The following is a 21,468-nucleotide window of genomic DNA, read 5'->3' as shown; positions in this document are numbered from 1 at the left end:
TTTATGCCACCTATGTTGTTGTGGGTTGTCAAACTAGACTGAATGTTTACTTCTACTATCCACATGCACTCATTCTAGCACCCTACGCACTAGGCGATCACACTGCTTTTTCTGGCCTTTTTTAACCTTTAGTCCCAGAGATTGCTTTTAAGTAGCTGCCAGTCAATGAAGGAGCCTAAAGATGGCCATACACTATAACAGGGCTGTCCAACTGGCGGCCCGCGGCCCCCCCTTCTGTGGCCCCCCACATGCTGTTTGTGTTTACCATATGTAAGATTTAAAAGGTATCACTACAGAGATTAATTTACCCCTGCATTGTTTAAACCTCAAATTCAGACTAATCCTCTGTATTGTTCACACCTGTGATCCACCCTGTATTGTTCACACCTGTGACACCTCTATTGTTCACATCCTAAAGGTCATACCCGAGACCCAGACTGAAACTGCCCACATTGTTCACAATTTATTCAAAATGCTAATGGGGCATCAGCACTGTGTCACTGAATGTATCAGAATGATAGCTTTCCCTGTCTCCTGCTCTGTACTGTCTTCCCTCACTGTGTGAACCGTTCTCTGCTTGCAGAGTTCCATTCTCTGCTTGCCGAGTGCCACTCTCTGCTTGCCCAGTGCTGCTTGCGTGTGCCATTCTCTGCTTGCCCTATGCTACCTGTGGTATGTAAGCCTGTTAGGGGTTTGTTCTTGGGGTTTGCTAGCATTTGGAAATGGTTGTTAAGGGCCCCTAAGGTGTTTAATCATGTTTTGGGGGGTTGTTGTATTATCCACAGGGGAGGATGAGGCATATGGATTTAAGGGTATGTTTTAACATGACTTCAATTTTTCACATGAGGGATTTTCCTGCAGTGAGCACCAGCCATTTGGTTTTTTGGTGTGCTACCACCGTTAATGTGGATATGATCTTAAAAGTTCTTGTGGTAATATGGGTGTGGTTTACAGTGGGTGTGGTTTAAAAGGGGGAGTGACCAACACAGACTTCCATTATTGGCCCTCCACCACATAGGCCAGTAAAATTTTGGCCCTCGGTACCACAGAAGTTGGACAGCACTGCACTATAAGATCCGATCGTTTGGCGACATCGGCAAATGAGAGGATCTTTCCCCGATATGCCCACCAACGCAGGGCTATATTCCGAATGATCAGATTACAATGAGGAGCAATGGGCTCCGTCAGGTCGATCACCTGAAAAATTAAACTTTCCTGATCGATATGGTGGCCAGATATCAACTGGGAAGACCAGTTGGAAGCCCCCATACACTGGCAGATAAGCTGTCAAATTGGTCTAAAGTACTGATATCGGCAGCTTTAATCTGCCAGTGTATGGCCACCATAATGCAGGCTTAAAAGGACAAAAGTAAGGGTTGAGGTCAACATTCCCTCTAATTCCTTCTTGACTATGTGCACAAAAAAAAATCCTGTGTGTGCACACTTTTAAAACGGTTTGCTCAGGGCAGAAAGAATACAAAATCAAATACCGAACCGAATCCTAATTTGCATATGCAAATTAGGGGCAAGAAAGGAAAAAGTGAAAAAAAATTCTTCATTTGTGACGAAAAGTCACGTGATTTCCCTACCCACTCCTAATTTACATATGCAAATTAGGATTCGGTTCAGCCAGGCACAAGGATTTGGTCAAATACGAATCCTGCTGAAAGGCCGAATGTGGTTTTTACTAGGGATACACCGAATCCAGGATTCAGCCTCTTTCAGCAGGATTCAGATTCTGCTGAATCCTTGTGCCTGGCTGAATCCAAATAAGTATATGTAAATTAGGGATGGGTAAGAAAATCACGTGACTTTTCATCACAAAATAATTTTTTTTCGACTTTTTCCTTTCCTGGCTCTAATTTGCGTATGCAAATTAGGATTTGGTTTGGTATTGGCTGAATCTTTGTTAAAGTTTTACACACTAAAACTAAGTCTCTACTGGGAAAGAGCAGTAATCGTGGGACTTCGCCTGTATGAGTTCAGGGCCAAATATAACAGAGCTATATATATTTATATCATGGAATACCAAAACAATGCTAATTTGATATGGATTGCATTAATAGAGAGGCCCAGAGAAAGAAACAAATACTGGACTTGAACAGTTAATCTCTCCAGCAGAGGTTCAGAAACAGATCTTGCATCAACAGGCTTATTAGAAGCTTAGCCAACAGGTTCTTATGCCTCTGGCAAAAACAATAACCTAAATGAACCAGCAGGTGCACTTCAACATCTGTTTAATCAAAAAAAGGCCATTTCAGGCCTTTAGATTTAGATTTCTAAATATGGTATTGCTACAGTACTTGTGGCTTTGGACTGCTGATTTTGGCATATCGTATATGGGAAGTTGTTGATCGCTGTTGTGCCCTTGCATTGTGGTGGTGAAAAAAAGCTCGACATTGTCTGGCACAGATTCCTATAGAAAAAATATTGCAAAAATTGTGTCCATGTCACACACTATACAATGACAGGTAGCCTCTGCTGGTAAACTACCAGATTGTGCCATAGACACTGTTTCCATACTTCCCATCAACAAAGCCCTGTTCACCACCAATTGGCCAAACGCCCTGTATACCACAAGCCTAAAGGAAAAGCTGTGGTGACAAACAGAAAAAATAATTGCTAAAAATTGCCATATCTACCGGTATATGGTTTCAGGCGTTATTCACGTATATGTGCTCTCTCATTCAATAATGTCTTATCTGATATTGTTGAGAAAGTGAAGAACTTTACTTAAATGCTTTCGGCACTTTAAGTAAAGTTCTTCAATTTTTCAACAATACTGGAGTGCTGCTGTTTTCATTGGATTCATGTAAGGTTAGTAAGAAAGTTTCACCTTAGTTATTAAAATATGTGGAATCAGGTGTGTCTTGTGATTGAGTATAGATATGTTAATAGTATTATACACTTTTTTACATAAGCCCAGCTGGATGAGTTCATGACAAAAAGGGGGATGTATTTCTCTTCTTCCTTATACAATCACTAGAGCAATGGCAAGGCCCATTTTGCTTGGCTAGCAGGTGTGAGTGTATATCTGCTCCAGCTTCAATGGAGACATGTTTATGGTGTCAAGTATTATGACAAAAAAAAAAAATTAAATAAAAAAAAAGCACCCATGACAGTATAATTAATACATTTTAGAGTTTAAGCACACGGGCCGATTCGGGGAGATTTAGTCGCCTGGCGACTAATTGCCTCATCTGCAGGGCGACGATCTCCCCGAACTGCCTTCCCCCTGCCTGCCGCAGGGGTGATTGACAAAACGCCAGCGCCAATGCACTCGTGGGGCTTCAATTTCTGAAGTTGCCTCACGAGGAAACTTCAGATGACTACGGAAATCGAATTGCCGCGAGTGCATTGGCGCTGGCATTATAGGAGGGCGGAAGGCAGTTAGGGGAGATGGTCGCCTCGCAGAAGAGGCAATTAGTCGCCAGGCGACTAAATCTCCCCGAATCTGCCCGTGTGCTTGAACCCTTACAGAACATTTGATCCCTTACATAAACCGTAGGCTGTATTTTGAATTATTTATTTGAAGATATGGGTGCACAAATGGCAGTTTATTTAGAATCATTCCATAATGGCATTAATGTTTATGAAAGAGTGAAATAAGAGGCATAATGGTGCATTCATCATGGTGAAGGTTAATGGCAGTAGTGGAGCCTCTGAGGTAAGCACAAAATGTCACCGTTTCCTCATTGGCCAGTGGATGCAGGATCAGCAGGAGGCATTTTTATTATTGAATTAGTCCTTTGTTAACTTGGGTACATGAAAATATTTGCTTGAAGAGGGACAGAGTTCACCTTTGTATGGTTTGCCAAGGATTAAACGCATTAGGTCCAAGTGCAAAAACCTAATTTCTTTAATAGGATTTCAGTGTAATATACACCATTGGCAGCAAAAGGGTTTAGAGATTGCCTATTAACGCTGACAGGATTTCAGTTCAGTCAAGCATGTCATACAGGTTCCCGTATAAACAGACTGCATGATAAGCTATATTCAACAGTCTGCTGTTTTACAGAGGAGAACTTGTTGATTACAGCATCGTAAACACTTTGTCTGGTTCCACCCTTCCCTAATACCCACACCATGCCTGCCAATTAGTATTATTAAAGTACGGACCTATTATGGGTTTAATTACAGAAGTTATATAAACCAGCACATGATTGCAGTAAGTGTGCAACATTCCTTGCAACATGGTGGAACAACCTGCTAAGCAGGACAGCTTTGGCTTTCATAATGGCACATGCCCTTAGGAAAAGGTATTAGAAGCATTCCTCATTTGCCTTATGATGTGTCTGACCTGACTTGGTTGCCTAACTGGACCGAATTCCTATGCATTATCATTTATTAGGGTTCTAAGCCAGGTTTAATAGAAGGTCTAATACAAAAATGATGGATTCAGGTCAGCTCTATTATACCAAGACTATATCAGGATGGTAATGCAGAGCTGCATCTTCTTACTATAGTTGGCCACACACCCCACAAAATCCACTCATATAGGAAGATGGCCAAACAGACCAATATCTATAACCTAGTCACTATGAAGAGCAGGTTAGGTTACTGTGTATTCTATAGAACTGCACTTCTCATTAAAAATAATTGGCATTCCTATATTTTTAGCGGTCTTCCCTATTAATAACATTGTCATCGGTCAGGCCTGTAAAATACTGGTCAGGAGGCAGCCCTATTTAGTAGAGTCATTCTAGGATATGTGTGCTTTAGTAGCTCCAAAAATAATGGTGAATAAATTCAACCATAAGCAACCATTCCTCTAAGAAAAACATGACTGATGCACAAACTTTCTGAACTACAACTCCCAGCATCCCTCAAGAGCAGGGCTGGTGATCAGTGTTGGGAGTTGTTCCACATCAGTCTGGTCCTGCTTCGCCGATTACATTACAGAGTATATGCCATTCGAGTGCTTGTTAGCTGCCGGCTGGCTTAAGCGACTGGGGCAATTAAAGAACCATTTGTAGGAAACTAAGTTTGTGGGGCTTTGTGTATTGTGAATACATTCCAATGAATAACTCACTAGTCACCTGCATAAGCATGTAAATCAAGACCCATTTATTTCCTCAAAGCAACCAACGCTTTGGGCAGTGAAAAAGCATCATTATGTTACAAATTGTGTTCCACCCTGAAACACAGAATATTTTATACGGTTTGCAAGCATAGTATACAGTACAGGGAGTGACGGAACAAAGTAGTTGAAAAGAGCTGACAGACCACAGTTAGGTTCTTACCTTTATCTCCACAGACTGCATGGCCAAGTCACACGGGGGTTTCAGAGCCTTCGGTCTCGTCGCATACCAATAAGTTGTTAGAGCTGCAAAGGCACCAAAGCCCATCAAGGTGTTAGTGGGCAGAGTCCGCACATAATGCTGCACATCCCCGAGCTCCGGTATCCTGAGGTTTCTGAGGATCTCGTGTGCCTGCATGGTTATGTTTGTTCTTTAAGCCTGGAGGGTGGAGCATAAACAGAGAAGAGAAAGCAATGAGCTCCCTTATTTTGTGCCTAGTGCAGCTACAGGATAAGCAATTCATCAATAAACTCGGGAAAAAAACCCCACCACACAACATATCAAGGATATCCAACCTGAAGCCCTCTAGCTATTGTTGAATTGCAACTCCCACTATCCTACCAGCACGATGGGAAACGATGACTAACAGCACATCCTTCCAAAACCATTTCTATCAGTGCACCAGGGAGATGTATCCCACTCATCACTCCTAAGGGTCAGGGCACACAGGCAGATTCGGGGAGATTAGTAGCCCCAGCGACAAATCTCCTCTTCTTCAGGGCAACAATATCCCCCAACTGCCTTCCCCCTGCCCTCCGCAGTCTAAAGTGAAAATCGCCCGGGGGAAGGCACATGCGGCGCTTCGTTTTCCAAAGTCGCCCAAAGTTTCCTCGTGAGGCTACTTCGGAAAACGAAGTGCCGCGTGTGCCTTCCAACAGGTGATTTTCATTTTAGCCGGCGGAGGGCAGGCAGTTCGGAGAAATTGTCACCTCGAAGAAGAGGAGATTTGTCAGTGGGGCGACTAATCTCCCCGAATCTGCTCGTGTGCCCAGACCCTAAAGGAAGTGGCCTAATCTACGAGCTATGTGCATGTGCATACAGAATACAAGACATGTAACTGAAAAGCAAAGGTCGCTTTCATATCATTGCCTCCAATATACTTGTGTCTTTCCATACCCTAATAACTGTTGTGTTAAACCAGGCAGATCCAAGCTAACAAAGTAATGGTAGACAAGTCTGTAATGTACACAAAAGCCAGACATAGATAAGTGCACTGATTTTGTCTTTGGTCACACAGGTCAGAAACAATACTCTGCATAGAGAATGTGACTCTAGATGGCAAGGCCAACATAGACTATACATAATAAACTGAGCTCCAAGTAATCAGTTCCCATTCAGGGTGGAACTTATTCTGTATAAAATGGACATTCAACTGCTGCTCTTGTCAGGATCGGGGAGTTGTAGTTCAGCACATGGTGGGACACAGGCTGGCCCTGACTGAAATGGGAAGTCCTTTAAAAAAATCATTATGATCAGTAAGGTGGAAAAGTGGGCATAAATCGATCTAGAATCTTACAACTGTATTTTCTTTTCTTTTTAAATATATGCAGAATACTTTATATCATTACCAATAAGCAACAGAACACAAATATAAACTGCACTGAAACTGCCATTCATTTTGACAGAATCTAAAGTGGATCACACACATTTTTAATTTATAAATACAGGTATGGGATCAGTTATCAGGAAACCCGTTATACAGAAAGCATCAAATTACCGAATGCCCTTCTCCCATAGACTCCATTTTATCCAAATAATTCAAATTTTTAAATATGATTTCCTTAAACTCTGTAATAAAATCGTAGCTTGTACTTGATCCAAGCTAAGATATATTTAAAACAACCAATTGGGTTTATTTCATGTTTACATGATTTTCAAGACGACTAAAGGTATGAAGATCTAAATTATGGAAAGATCCGTTATGCAGAAAACCGCAGGGCCTGAGCATTCTGGATAAAAGGTCCCATACCTGTTTAAGGATTACAAAAAAAGTGTTGAAATGTGGCTATAGCACCACCTAATGGCCGTGTGCTATGAACTACAGTATTTTAGATTTATACACAAGTGACACAAATACAGCAAAAGTGTAATTAGTCAAACACTGCTTAGATGAGATACTCAGCACGGGTTTTATCAGCTGCTGCCACTAGATACAAGAACACCGCAGCATATCCATGGACAATGGTAGGGCACTGGCTCGGATGAAAGAAAAAGCTCTCCAAATTAAATTAATATTATTAACATGTTTTTATAGTAGCAAACACAGGAACAGCTCGTCTGCCATCCCAGCCCACCAATATACAGCCAAATAACCCAAATAATTCTATAAAGGAGTTGCAGTAGAAAGGTCGTAAGGGAATTTTCAGATAAAATGCACAGAGGGAAGACAAACTCACCCACTATGTTGTGCTCCCAGCTGAGTGACACTACACCCTGCAGTAATGAAGTACACACTCGTCAGCTGCTGCACTTTACAGCCAAGGTCTCGGAGGACAGAAGTCACATGTGAGGGGCAGCTACTTAACGCTTAGTAGGGAAAAGGTAACGGAGCAGCTAGAGGCCAATAGCATGCTGGTCTGGAGAGAGTCACCCCACATGGAGAGGCTGGAATCCCTGACACAATTGACTCCAAGATTGGAACAGAACAAGCAGACGACTGGCAGAGACAGATCTTCATTCACAGGCATCTCAGTGGTGACTGATCACATTAACTCTTCGTGGGTAGAAGCAAAACTCCGCAAAAAAGCTAGCAATCTTTTTTTTTTTTTTTTTAATGATTAACCCACAGCGTGAACCCTACACATTATTAAAGGGATACAAGCTAACCTTTGGCATCTTTAGGAGCGCTGCGGCAAATATTTGAGCAGCTCTTCTCTAGTTAAGGAACTAGCACTTGGAGGGTTAAATAGATACTTGTCCTGGGAAAGGAATGTGACAATGCAGAGATATCACCTTGGTGGCAATACAAAGGGCACCTGAATATCAAGGTAACAGTCCTGCCTTGGTCGGGACAAGAGGAAATTCTGTGCGACAGGCAGACATGGTAAAATATACTCACAATTTACAAGGCTACTGTTCCCAACTCTAAATATAACACTAGGAAAACTCTGACACAGTTGAGTTAAAGGGCAAGTCAACCTCAAAATAAACATTTGCCTAATAAAAGAAAACAATTCTAAGCAACTTTCTAATATACATTAATTTTTCAGTGCTTTTAAAGTGGTTTATAAAAATGATTGCTATTTAAAGCAGTATTTGCTTAATATCTGGTTGTTACTTTTTAAACAATGTTGCAAAAGCCTTGGTTCCCCCGGCAAAGACAGATCTATTAATCAGCTGCCTTGTCTTACATGGTTTCCACAGTCTTGTCCATCAGGGTAGAGAATAGAAAGCGCGAGACAAACACTGCTTTTGATTAGGGATGCACTGAATCCAGGATTCGGTTCGGGATTCGGCCTTTTTCAGCAGGATTCGGCCGAATCCTTCTGCCCGGCTGAACCGAATCTGAATTTGCATATGCAAATTAGGGGCTGGGAGGGAAATCCCGTGACTTTTTGTGACAAAACAAGGAAGTAAAGAATGTTTTCCCCTTCCCACCCCTAATTTGCATATGCAAATCAGTATTCGGTTCGGTATTCGGACTAATCTTTTGCGAAGGATTCAGGAGTTCGGCCGAATCCAAAATAGTGGATTAGGTGCATCCCTACTTTTGATACCAATACATATTGCAAAGTTGCTTAGAAATAGATTTTCTTTTATTCTGCAAATTTTTATTTTGGGGTTGACTTGCCCTTTACTCGTGTGCAATTAGAATTAGTACAATACAGTTGTCATATATGTACTGATATAAGAGTACAAAATGCAATGCGGTGTCTTTATAACCACTAGATCTTTCTACACTTTACCACCAGCCACTGATAATAAAATTAGGGATGCACCAAATCCACTATTTTGGATTCGGCCGAACCACTGAATCCTTCATGAAAGATACCGAACCCTAATTTGCATATGCAAATTAGGGGTGATGAGAAAAAATGTTTTACTTCCTTGTTTTCTGACAAAAAGTCACGTGATTTTCCCCACCACCAATTTGCATATGCAAATTTGGGTTTGGATTCTGTTCGGCCTGGCAGAAGGATTCGGCCGAATCCCGAACCGAATCCTGGATTCGATGCATCCCTAAATAAAATATAGTAAAAGTAAGTCTGAGCTAGCAGGGCCACGGTCTACTAGTGCTGGGCCAAAATCACTTGCCCAGAACAAGCATTTGCTTGTGATTTCCCCTTTGGTGAATACACCACAAGGGAACACAGGACTAAAGGCAGCCCAGACTTTGCCATCAGTTTGTACCCACTGTTACTGGATACACCTGTAATAGTAAACAAGGCTCTATATGTGTAACCACCTGACATTATAGTTCATCATCAGTTAGGTAAAGAGAAAATCTTCACCCCAATCCACCTTCATATACATAAACTACACGTGAAGAATAAACTGTGTGGGTACGGTATGCACTATTTGCATATACAAATTCATGAACCCATGCACGTTAAAGTCCTGGAACTTTTTTCATAATATTTGATAAATGTATTTGTAAATGTTTCTTCTTACAGTAGGATCACCATTTTAAATTTTTCAGGGGACCAGTAAAAAACGGTGTAAAATCCAGGTTAAGGGAACTCCACAGTGCGGCTCGGGAAAAAAAAAAAAAAAAGGAAATTTGAGGAAAACCTTAAAATAAGGTTTCCCATGCTCATTAATCAACACTGGGCAAATTTGCCAATGGGCAGTAACCCATGGCAACCAATCAAATTGCTGCATTCATTGTTCTACTTGCAGCTAGCTTCAAAAAGCTAATCACTGATTGGTTGCTATAGGTAACTGCCCATGGGCAAATTTGCCCAGTGTTGATAAATGAGCCCCAATGAATTCCCAGCTTTCTACCTGTTGCTGAATCTACCAGGGGCTGCTATAGTGGAAGTTGGGGCTGCAATTTGGGTTACACAGCAAGCTCCAAGCACTGCCATGAGATTGTGTCACACACTGGCATCACACCATGCTGTCGGACACAGCCATATACCGTGGGTATGCATTTAACATTTTCTACATTCATTCAGTGCAGTTTCATTTGCAGAAAGCCTCCCATCTCCTGACTGCGCAGCGCTCACCCCAGAAAGGCAGAACAAAGGAGATCATTGTAAACTGAGCAACATTCATGAAACAAACTATTTGTTCCAACTATAGGCCAACGCTCAGGCAAATGTGACGGGCTCTTCTGCACTTATTCTGCTTCCCCGCCTACATATGTACACACACACACATGGCTGTAGAATGGCAGGGTCGATTTCAGTAGTCACATCTATGAGCCCATTATCACTCGGCTACGTTTCTGCATAATGTAAATCACTGCTTTCTTACACTCTAATTTTTGGATTATATATATATATATATATATATATATATATATATATATATATATATATATATATATATATATATATATATATATATATATATATATATATATATATATATATATATATATATATATATATATATATATATAATCCAAAAGACAGATGCACACCAGGATTTTTTAAAAAAATAAAACTTCGTATTTATTAGTTACATTAAAATAGAACCGGCCAACGTTTCAGTCTCTCTCTATTCCATATAGAACAGCACAGGCCTTTAAATGATAAAAAAAAAAAAAAAAAAGGTTTTTATTCATAAAACAGCTCGCGACTAACGTTTCAGCCTAGTCGCAAGCTGTTTTATGAATAAAAACCTTTTTTTATCATTTTAAGTCCTGAGAGTGCTGTTCTATATGGGATGGATGAAGATAATGTGTTGAACGTGCACCCAGGCATATGAACACTTATCATGAAACTCCGAGGTGACTTCTAATATCCTCATATTTTGCAACTGGGGGTACTTTATTAATTATAATACACAAATTTCAGGGAGTCGTGACAGAAATGACATCAGAACTCACCGTTTATAAGGATATAATTTACAAGATATTCATGGCTTTTGTGTCATATACTATATGGGGCCGATTCATCAAGGGTCGAATATCGAGGGGTTAATTAACCCTCGATATTCGACTAGGAATTTAAATCCTTCGACTTCGAATATCGAAGTCGAATGATTTAGCGCAAATTCTGCGATCGTACGATCGAAGGATTATTCCTTCGATCGAACGATTAAATCCTTCGAATCGAACGATTCGAAGGATTTAAATCCAACGATCGAAGGAATATCCTTCGATGAAAAAAACTTAGGCAAGCCTATGGGGACCTTCCCCATAGGCTAACATTGACTTCGGTAGCTTTTATCTGCCGAACTAGGGGGTCGAAGTTTTTTTTAAAGAGACAGTACTTCGACTATCGAATGGTCGAATAGTCGAACGATTTTTAGTTCGAATCCTTCGATTCGAAGTCGTAGTCGAAGGTCGAACTAGCCCATTCGATGGTCGAAGTAGCCCAAAAAACACTTCGAAATTCGAAGTTTTTTTACTTCGAATCCTTCACTCGAGCTTGATGAATCGGCCCCTATGTGTAATATATATGTATAAAGCAACATGGAAATATGTATATCAGAAGTTTCCTTTGTTACCATTCATCAATTAATGATCATATGATTATGATCAAAGATCAAAAGGCAGCAAATAGCCTCCAGCATTAGTCATTTGAACAGCTGGACATCACTGAGTCAATGGCTAATGACAGTATTTCCGAAAACAGTCAATGGAAATTAATCCTCTTAAATTGCAAGCTTTCAGATGTCAGCAGCTCAGTGGCAGGATTCAAGCTCCTTGAGAATCACCAGACAAATGATGTGAAGCACTTGGGTTCACAGCTACATAGCGGCATCCACACATACTATAACAGCAGGAGACCCACTATGATGTGCATGAGTAACACTCATTTTATACCTAAATGATATGCAGGCAAAGCAATAACATCCACATGCCCATATACTGAGCTACATGCCTGTCACAACTACATTAAGCAAAATTAAAGAACTAGTCCATATATACTGTATAATATTGCTAGTAAAGGAGCCTGACACTATATACAGATCAGCAAGTCTGCCGTTGTGTATAATTTAAAATACTGCCACATATACCCCAAAACAAGGCTCTGGGTAATAAAATCTCAGCCCTCCATTAGACAGGAGGCAGACAGTTGTATTTGGACTACGCACAAACAGCCAAGAGCTACTCATCTGGAGTTAATAGTGTATATTAACCGACACTAAAAAACTACTTTTTACAATATGTACATTAAGTTACCTATAGGTAAACAGTTTTGAAAAGTGCGAATTTAAGTTGTCAACTATATTTTCGCGCACAACAACCTTGCACATTGGGTGCGCTCGCGCAAACTCCCGTTTCATTTGCGCACCATTTGCGAAAATGTATTCACAATGCGAATTCGTAAAAACCAGAGAGATGTGCAGAGCAGTGCAATATATTAGCGTTCAGGAAAAAACATGGGCAATACAACCATTTGCAAAAAATATGCTTGAGGTGGAGACATTTTAAAGTCTTTCTAAAAAGTAAACTCATTTACTATTATTGATGTCACGGCATTGGTTTGTAATTTTGCGATTTTGAATAATGGCACATTCGTTCTTGCCCATGTTCCTATGGATTACATATTTTTAAAGAATGAAGTTCATTTAGGAGAAAACAAGTGTTTTGGTTGCAGCCATGAACATGACGTGTCCAGCAAATAAAAGTAAAATGTTTCAGCTGTTTCCCTATTTGGGAATTATTATTATTATTATTATTATTAGCATTATTCATATTGTTACTATCCACTCGCATATAACACAACACATTTTGCGACAGGTGGTTCAATAGATTGATAATACCTTGTAAGCCTTAAGAGCCTCAAAGGACAGAGAGGATAATCGCTCGTTAACTTGTAGTTCAATTGCACAGATCTGTTGCATGTCTCAAGCGTACTCAGTGGTGCATCAGTCTGGCAGTAATGCCATAAGAAAAGGAAACGCAGGCTTTTAGCTTTAGAGTAAATATATCTTCAAATCACTTTAAGTTCCCACCACAACACATACAATCAAGTCTTTGCAATCAAAGTATCAGCAGAAATTAGGGACGGAAACACATTTTAAAATTTCAAGCTAAATAATGTCCCAGCTGTGGAAAGATAAATAGTAGCTAAAGAAATAGCAAGCGACTTTCACAAGATGCCCAAGGGCTGCATAAAAGATTAGCACAGAATATTTAGAAAACACAATTCAGTGGTGGCAAAAAGAGTGCCATAGTATCTCCATGGAATGTATTCTCTCAATTCATCATACATACACTATTCAATTACACTGTATTCTAATTGTAATATATTCACCTATTGTAAACCTTTCCCTGATCCTGGTGTATAAACTGATGCGCCAGCAAAGGATCAGCAACAACAGCACTGATAACTGCCTATCTACTGCAACAAAAGGAGCTTTAAAATTCAGTTATCTATCAGGTCATGCTAAGATGCAAAGTGCATTTCTGCTATGATGTTAGGTGCCAACTGCTGATAGCAGCACGTGATGTGCAGAGGCTTATAGAAGAAAGAATTATTAAACTAAACGCAGAGTTAAAATAACTAGGGATGCACCAAATCCACTATTTTGGATTTGGCCAAACTCCCGAATCCTTCACGAAAGCTTCGGCTGAATATCGAACCGAATCCTAATTTGCAAATTTTGTTTTGTGACAAAAAGTCACACGATTTCACTCCCGACTAATTTGCATATGCAAATAAGGATTCGGATTCAGTTTCTCCGGGCAGAGGGATTCGGCCGAATCATGCTGAAAACGGTAGAATCTTGGCCGAATCCCTAACCGAATCCTGGATTCGGTGCATCCCTAAAAACAACTATGGGTTATGTGGAGAGAAAACTGAACCAGTTTATTTTATGTGACATGTGCGCAGAAGAGTCTCCTGTAACACCTGCATATGGAAGGGGATTTAAAAAACAAAAACACTGGAGTTATTTTAATCTACACCAAGCAGTAAAGTTACTAAAAGAAAAATTCTGAAAGTTGTATAACTTTAACCTTACATTAACTATATGCTACTGGGCAAAGCAAAAAGCTTTATAGGCAAGTCAAGCCTGATGGTTTGGTTCCCAAACAAGTTTGGCAAGGACAAAAAAAAAAAAAAAAAAAAAAAAAAAAGAGTATAGAGTTTTTACTATATTTAAAGAGGTGGTTCACCTTTAAGTTAACTTTCAGTATGTTATAGAATAGCCAGTTCTAAGCAGCTTTTCAATTAGCATTCATTTTGTTTTAGTTTAATTATTTGGTTTCTTCTTTTGACCTTTTCCCATCTTTCAAATGGGGGTCTAAAAAACAAATGCTCTGTAAGGCTACAAATGTATTGCAATCGCTACTTTTTATCTCTCATCTTTCTAGTCAGCGCCTCTGCTATTCATATTCCAGTCTCTTATTCAAATCAATACATGGTTGCTAGGGTAATTTGGTCTTGCTGAAAACAAAAGGCTAAATAACTTGCTTTTCGCGTGCCCCCGAGGCCGCATGGTCCTTGCTCCGGACTCTTAGCAAGCCCCCGAGCACCACAGCAGTAAGGAGCTTTGAGTTCCCATTGCTCCTTATGATGTGGCTGGGCAGCATGCCGCCCCTAAAATTTTGCCTTGACACAAATCCGGGCCTGAGTCTATAAACAAATGCTCTGTAAGGCTACAAATTTAGTTATTGTTACTTTTTATTACTCGTCTTTCTATTTAGGCCCTCTCCTATTCCAGTCTGTTATACAAATCAGCGCATGGTTCCTAGGGTAATTTGGACCTTTGCAACCAGACTGTTAAAATTGCAAACTGGAGAAATATCCGAATTGAAGTTCTCATAAAGACCAGTCACACAATAAAAACAATGCATACCTTACAAACGACACGCGTTTGGGAGTGAAAAACTGTTAAATTGCCTAAACATGGACAACCCAATTGACCAGGGAGACAAGGCCAAAACCTCTAACTCGATTATTTAGTTATCCCACAGCTTTCTCGTTGTTTACATTTTTAAGATTCCATGATTGCTATGAGTGATATTCTTTCTGCAACAAGAACCAAGTGCTTCTTCTTCCTGCTAGTCACTTGAGTCTGATTTACTGTAAGTAGAGACCAGTGCACATGGATCACAGATCACATGCAGTTAGTAATAGTTTAGGTAGCCGTATTACTTATTCTACAGATTGGCATTACATGATTCCATTTGCACTGGTTTTCTCATAGCAGGCCAGTGCACCAGTACTTGGCATTATAAGCACAGCAGACAAAAATCTTGAACAATTGTCAGAGCTTTGAATAAAAAAGCACTGTAAACACTTATGGCAGACACTAATTTATGGTTTCTTCCAATACTTTCCAGCCCTCAAATAGGGGTCATTGACCCCATATAGTAACACAAATGCTCTGTAAGGCTACAAAAATTGTTATAGCTACTTTTTATTACTCATATTTCTATTAAGGCCTCTCCTATTTATATTCCAGTCACTTATTCAAATCAATGCATTGTTGCTAGTGTAAATTGGACCTTAGCAACCAGATTGCTTAAATTGCAAACTGGAGAGCTGCTGACTAAAAAGCTAAATAACTCAAAAACCACAATAACAATAAAATCAAATTCTCTCAGGATATCACCCTCTACATCATGCTATAAGTTACGGTATTGGTGTTCCCCCTGCATAAACCTGCAACATGTAATATCAGGGTACAGAACAACATGTAATATCAGGGTACAGAAATCTGCAAAACAGCTAGCTGCCCATAGATTAGACAACCCAGCTAAACGCTGCCCATGCATGCAATACATTGGACGACTTATTGAACAGTGAGAGGCACATTTTATCAAGGGTTGAATTTCAAATTCATGTGTTTTTTTTTTGTTTTTTTTTTAAACTCCCTAAAATTCTAAAGAATTTGAAATTGGACATGGGGAAATTTATTAATTAAATCGAACTTTCAAACCTCAAACTCAAATGGCCCAAAAACTCTAATCGAATTTGATTCAAATTCGATCAAACTCGATTCAAGTTTTTTCTTGGAAAAAAATGGAATATCAGGAAGGCTGCAAACATCTCTAAATTGATCCCTGGACCTCTCCCATTGACTAAAACATTAATTCGGAAAGTTTTAGTTGGTGAATAATCAAATTCGAATTCTTAAAGGTCAGTATGATTAGATCTCGAAATTCTAATTCAAATTTTTTTTTCACTAGTCGAACTAGACCATTTTAATAAATCTGCCCCTTAATGTGTATATTCAGTGTCAGACAACATTATATTCAGTGTCAGACATAACTAACCTTTATAAGAATAAGTGGGTGCCAAGGAACCCTGCACCGAGCCAGTTAACACCTCTTGCTAGAGGAGGAATAAGAAGACACTGGGTATCCTTGGACTTTGTATTTACTTATCAGGCTGAAAGGATCAAAGTCACAGACCACATGGTCATCACACAATCATTCCACATATAATCACAGCTTAATTCACTGCTCTGGTAGATGTCCTTGCTTTGGAGTAGCATGAGCAATGCACTGGGTCAAATGTGAAGCAAATGACCTGAAATTAGTGATTCTCCTGATGCTGCAGCTCTTATTAAACTTAAAAACATTAAAAAGTTCTGCTATTTAAGACATCATTCTTAGAGCAGCGCTGTTCCTGACTTTCACTTAAACTGAATGTGCCCGTTGTCATAACAGATTAAAAAGATCAAGATTCTCCTGGAACAGTAGATAAGTTGTGGAATAGCAACTTCCAATTCTGACTCAGTAGATACTTTAATACAAAATTGTTTTTCATGTGCCATTTCTGTTGCTCCCTCTACACTAAGGGGGTTATTTATCAAAGTCCTAATTTATCTCATTAATTTCTACTAAAAACTCCGATCAAATCCGTTTAGGTTTTTTTCAGCTTATTTATTATTACATTTTCTCGAAAATTTGCGTGAAAAAATCAGATTTTCACTATTTTTTCGGATATTTTATCAGATTTTCACCCAAAAATTTTGGGGTATTGTGCGAAACCCAGCATACATCAAAAAAAAAAAATCAATGGGACTTCTCCCGTTGACTTATATGCAACCTCGACAGGTCTGAGATGCCGGATTTTCAGATTCTGACTTTTCCCATCCTCGGGGTTTAATAAATTCTGTGAATTTTTTGTGATTTTTGTTTTGCATTCGGAGTTTAGGAAATAACCCCCTAAATGCGCAACCTAAACGAAATCAACAGCTCAGCATTTCCATAGGAACCACAACAGAAAGCACAACGCTCCTAACAAACTCATCACCTTCACATAATATCATACATAACTTCCAGCAACCCTGACCACCTACACTAGGGTCAGACACCTTCTGTGGTCTCAGCTAGGGCAAAACTTCCACGCATCATCTTACTAAGGAGCTTTAGAGCTTAGACAAGCATTGTGAGGTGATAATTGTTTGTTGGTTTACTTAAGTTCCCCTTTATAATGTTTCTTCCTCGGTTTCCATATATACCCCCAAAATTAGAGAATTATTCTTCAGGTACCATACATACACCTGCTATACAGAAACAATGTCCCTGCAATAAAACACATCTTCCATAAAAGTATTTATAGTCACACATGTTCTACACAGAGAGAGCTAAGCAGTTGCAGAGGACAAGGTTCACAATCTTAACAAGCACATTCCCTGTATATTCAAACAAACTCGAAAAAAAGGCCATGCCTGTATTACAGAGGTGGAAGGATTTACATTTTATCTATACCTGTTTCAGAGGTAGTTTGACCCATAATTAGCAAATATCTTTAATTGTTGCCAACTGTAGTGAAATAATGTGCTCAGACTTTAAGTGGCCAAGTACTGTAGATGGCACTGTAGATTTACAAAGCACTGCATTGCTACACTCATCTGCCACTATACAGTATAACAGACACAGCAGTGCACACAATTAATCATTTTGTGGGCTATCAACAGTCACACATCACGTTCATGTAGCAAAAGTGACAGCTCTCAGAGAATAGTAAAATGTAATCAATACTCCCAAATAATCTGGTAGCTGCAGGGTTAACATAGCACAGACAGTCTAGCATCAGGAACATAAACAGAGTCAAAAGTAGAAGCTACAGATATGAGCACGTAAGAGAAAACGAAACGGATTATTTATTTAAATATTTATTTATCTGATGACATGGGGAAACCCATTTTCAACTAAGAAAGGATGCTTTGTTATGAAGTAGTATTCTGGGTAAGAACAGTAGCAAATAAGGAAGATTTCTAAGTAAAATCTGCGACTTACTATGGAATGTCTAATTGTCAGACATAACCAGCTCACGGGCCTAACATACAGCTGCTTTGCATTTATTGCCGTGTTTTGAGGCACCAAGAGGCTTTTTTAGTCCACACATAGCCGACACAGAATAGTAGCTGTAGCCTGATGTAGAAAACTTTTTGATTTACAAGATATGAGCTATCATATTTTATGTGAAGATATTAATTCTGGCAAGAGACTGTGGCATAGCAGGTATAGTAGCAGTGGGATAATAGTCTCTGGGAAGGTAGTGTGACTGTGGGATAGCAGGTATAGTAGGGAGAGATAGTGCCTATAGTAACAGTGGATAATAGTCTCTGGGAAGGGAGTGTGGCTGTGGGATAGCAGGTATAGTAGGGAGAGATGGTGCCTATAGTAACAGTGGATAATAGTCTCTGGGAAGAGAGTGTGACTGTGGGATAGCAGGTATAGTAGGGAGAGATGGTGCCTATAGTAACAGTGGGACAATAGTCTCTGGGAAGAGAGTGTGACTGTGGGATAGCAGGTATAGTAAATAGAGATGGTGTCTATAGTAACAGTGGGATAATAGTCTCTGGGAAGAGAGTGTGACTGTGGAATTGCAGGTATAGTAAATAGAGATGGTGCCTATAGTAACAGTGGGACAATAGTCTCTATTACTATTAGCGCGTGCTGGCAGTTGCGGGTCAGCCGACTATTAGCGTGTGCTGGGAGTTGCAGCTCAGCAGACGGTTATCGCGTGCGGGGAGTTGCAGCTCAGCAGACTGTAAGCGCGTGCGGGGAGTTGCAGCTGCGGTTGCCACCTGGCGGTATTTTACCGGCCTGGCCGGTAAAAATTATGGCTGATCCCAATGTTATTAATAGGGAAAAAAGTTAAATATATAGAAACGCCGGTATTTTTTTTCAGAAAGGGTGGCAACCCTAGTTGCAGCTCAGCAGACTGTTAGCGCGTGCTGGGAGTTGCAGCTCAGCAGACTGTCAGCGCGTGCTGGGAGTTGCAGCTCAGCAGACTGTCAGCGCGTGCTGGGAGTTGCAGCTCAGCAGACTGTCAGCGCGTGCTGGGAGTTGCAGCTCAGCAGACTGTCAGCGCGTGCTGGGAGTTGCAGCTCAGCAGACTGTCAGCGCGTGCTGGGAGTTGCAGCTCAGCAGACTGTCAGCGCGTGCTGGGAGTTGCAGCTCAGCAGACTGTCAGCGCGTGCTGGGAGTTGCAGCTGACAATGTTATCAGGGAATGCTAGTGCTACAGCAGCAGGCCGGATACAGACACAGGCTGCAGTCTCCAGACTCACTATTGCTGGAGGAGGAGGAATGAATGGCACAGCTGGATCCATTCAGGAGGAGGAGATATCATATTCATGTGAGAGAAACACGTTACATTAAATGCGCGCAGAAGTGACTGAAGGGTTACTAAGAGCTGACTCCTGCCTGATTCCCGCTCATCCTGCACTGACTCGTGTCACACACTGACACCAATGCAACTGAAACGACGGCCAATTAGCCACGCAGCACGTCAATCACAGCGATATCTATCAGCGCTACTAACGCTCCATACGGCTGCCCTGTACTGCGATACCACAGTGTGATGGATTAGAGATAAAGGCCTGCGGGTTATACGCTACATGCAATTCACACAACCATTCATTGCCGCTACATGGAATCAGCGCAGCTCTTGCCTATTCGCTCCTTATTATTAGCCGCATGCTGCCATTGCTTCTACGCACAGACCATTATTTTAACCCTTGTCTACTCACCTTCCCCCTTAGCAGGACTGTACGACTGAGCTCATTCCGGCCCCGGCTATTTATATCTATGCAAGCAGCGAGCTGGGCAGTGCAGTATGTTTGGTCCCATGCGCCGCCCACCGCACACTCCCACCTGATCTGCACAGCCTATCATATCCTCCCTCCTTTGTGTCATCCCGCCCCCTACAGCTACCTAGCTTTGTACCGCTCTCTCCCAAGGTACCGCCCACTCGTTGTGCCGCGTGTCTCACAACTGCATTGGTTGGAACGTTCCACTGTGTACAGCGCGCGGACTTCAAGTTTTGTTTCATCTCCAGTCCCCCTCCAAGGCTAGTGATTGTGAGAGGGAATGCTGTGTACTTCGTTTTGTCTTCAAATGTATATTTGTGTCCGAAAACGAAGTGTAAATTTTAATAGATATAGGACAACACCCATTTCCGGCATGGTAGTGTCCAACTTTGTGAGGAAGCAAAGTCGGTCACGCTTTATGGTTAATCTTCTTTTACAATTGATGACTCTGACCTCAGTGGTCCAAGAATTTCATTGTGTATTTCACAATAAATTTGTTTGTATCTAACACCGTGATGTCGTTCAAGTGACCAAATTTGTGCTAAATAGATTTAACAATAATATATATACATTAGGGATAAGGGCTGCCATTAGAAATCACAGGCGATACAACAACATTTTCCGCCCCACCCCATATCCCGCCCACTCCACTTTTTATTTTTTAAAAAAACATTGGTGGTAGGGGCCTGTAAAGTATTAAAATAATAATATTGGCGCTAGGGCCCCCCATAAAAGTTTGGTGCCAGGGCCCCCCTTACAAGTTAAAAAAAAATTGGGGCCCCAAAGAATATATTTTTTTTTAAAAAAACATTGGCGCCAGGGCGCCCCTTATAAGTTAAAATATTTTTTTTAAAAACATTGGTGGCAGGGGCCTATAAAGTATTAAAATAATACATTGGTGGCCAGGGGATTAAAACATTTTTAAAAAAAACACACATTGGTGTTCAGTAGAATTGAACTTGTGGACTTCAACTTCGCCTTTGGGTCTTTTCGCCACTTCGGGACTTTAGCTTCAGCTGTTTTCGTGGCTTCGGGTCTTTTCGCCGATTCTGGACTTCGGCTTTTCGGCACGTCTGTATTTCGGCTGTTTGGGACTTTGGAAGGCTGGCATGCTTTCGGCATTGTCAAGGGGCAGTGCTGAACTTTTCGAAATAGAGCCGGGCCCCCCCTTCAGGCCCGGTACACTTGTACCTCCTTTGCCCCTCTGATGGCGGCCCTGTTAGGGATGCACCAAACCACTGTTTTGGACACGTCCGAACCCCCGAATG

The 21,468-nt window shown here is 40.7% G+C and overlaps 1 protein-coding gene across 4 annotated transcripts in view; it reads right to left on the bottom strand.

Annotated features, from left to right (window-relative positions):
* Positions 1-20,288, bottom strand: part of acsl1.S (acyl-CoA synthetase long chain family member 1 protein S homeolog) — a 47,188-nt gene extending 26,900 nt beyond the window's left edge. For 2 of the 4 annotated variants that reach the window (XM_018233740.2, XM_018233739.2), the window contains exons 1-2: positions 20,141-20,288; positions 5,244-5,459 (exon numbers count right to left, since the gene is read on the bottom strand). In XM_018233740.2, coding sequence (XP_018089229.1) covers positions 5,244-5,438 — 195 coding nt within the window. In that variant the 5' untranslated portion in view covers positions 5,439-5,459; positions 20,141-20,288. 4 annotated transcript variants of the gene reach the window in all.
* Between the last annotated feature and the right edge of the window lie 1,180 nt (positions 20,289-21,468).

Source organism: Xenopus laevis, chromosome 1S (assembly GCF_017654675.1).
Source record: "Xenopus laevis strain J_2021 chromosome 1S, Xenopus_laevis_v10.1, whole genome shotgun sequence".
Classification (NCBI taxonomy): Eukaryota; Metazoa; Chordata; class Amphibia; order Anura; family Pipidae; genus Xenopus; species Xenopus laevis.
This window is presented reverse-complemented; position numbering and strand designations above follow the sequence as displayed.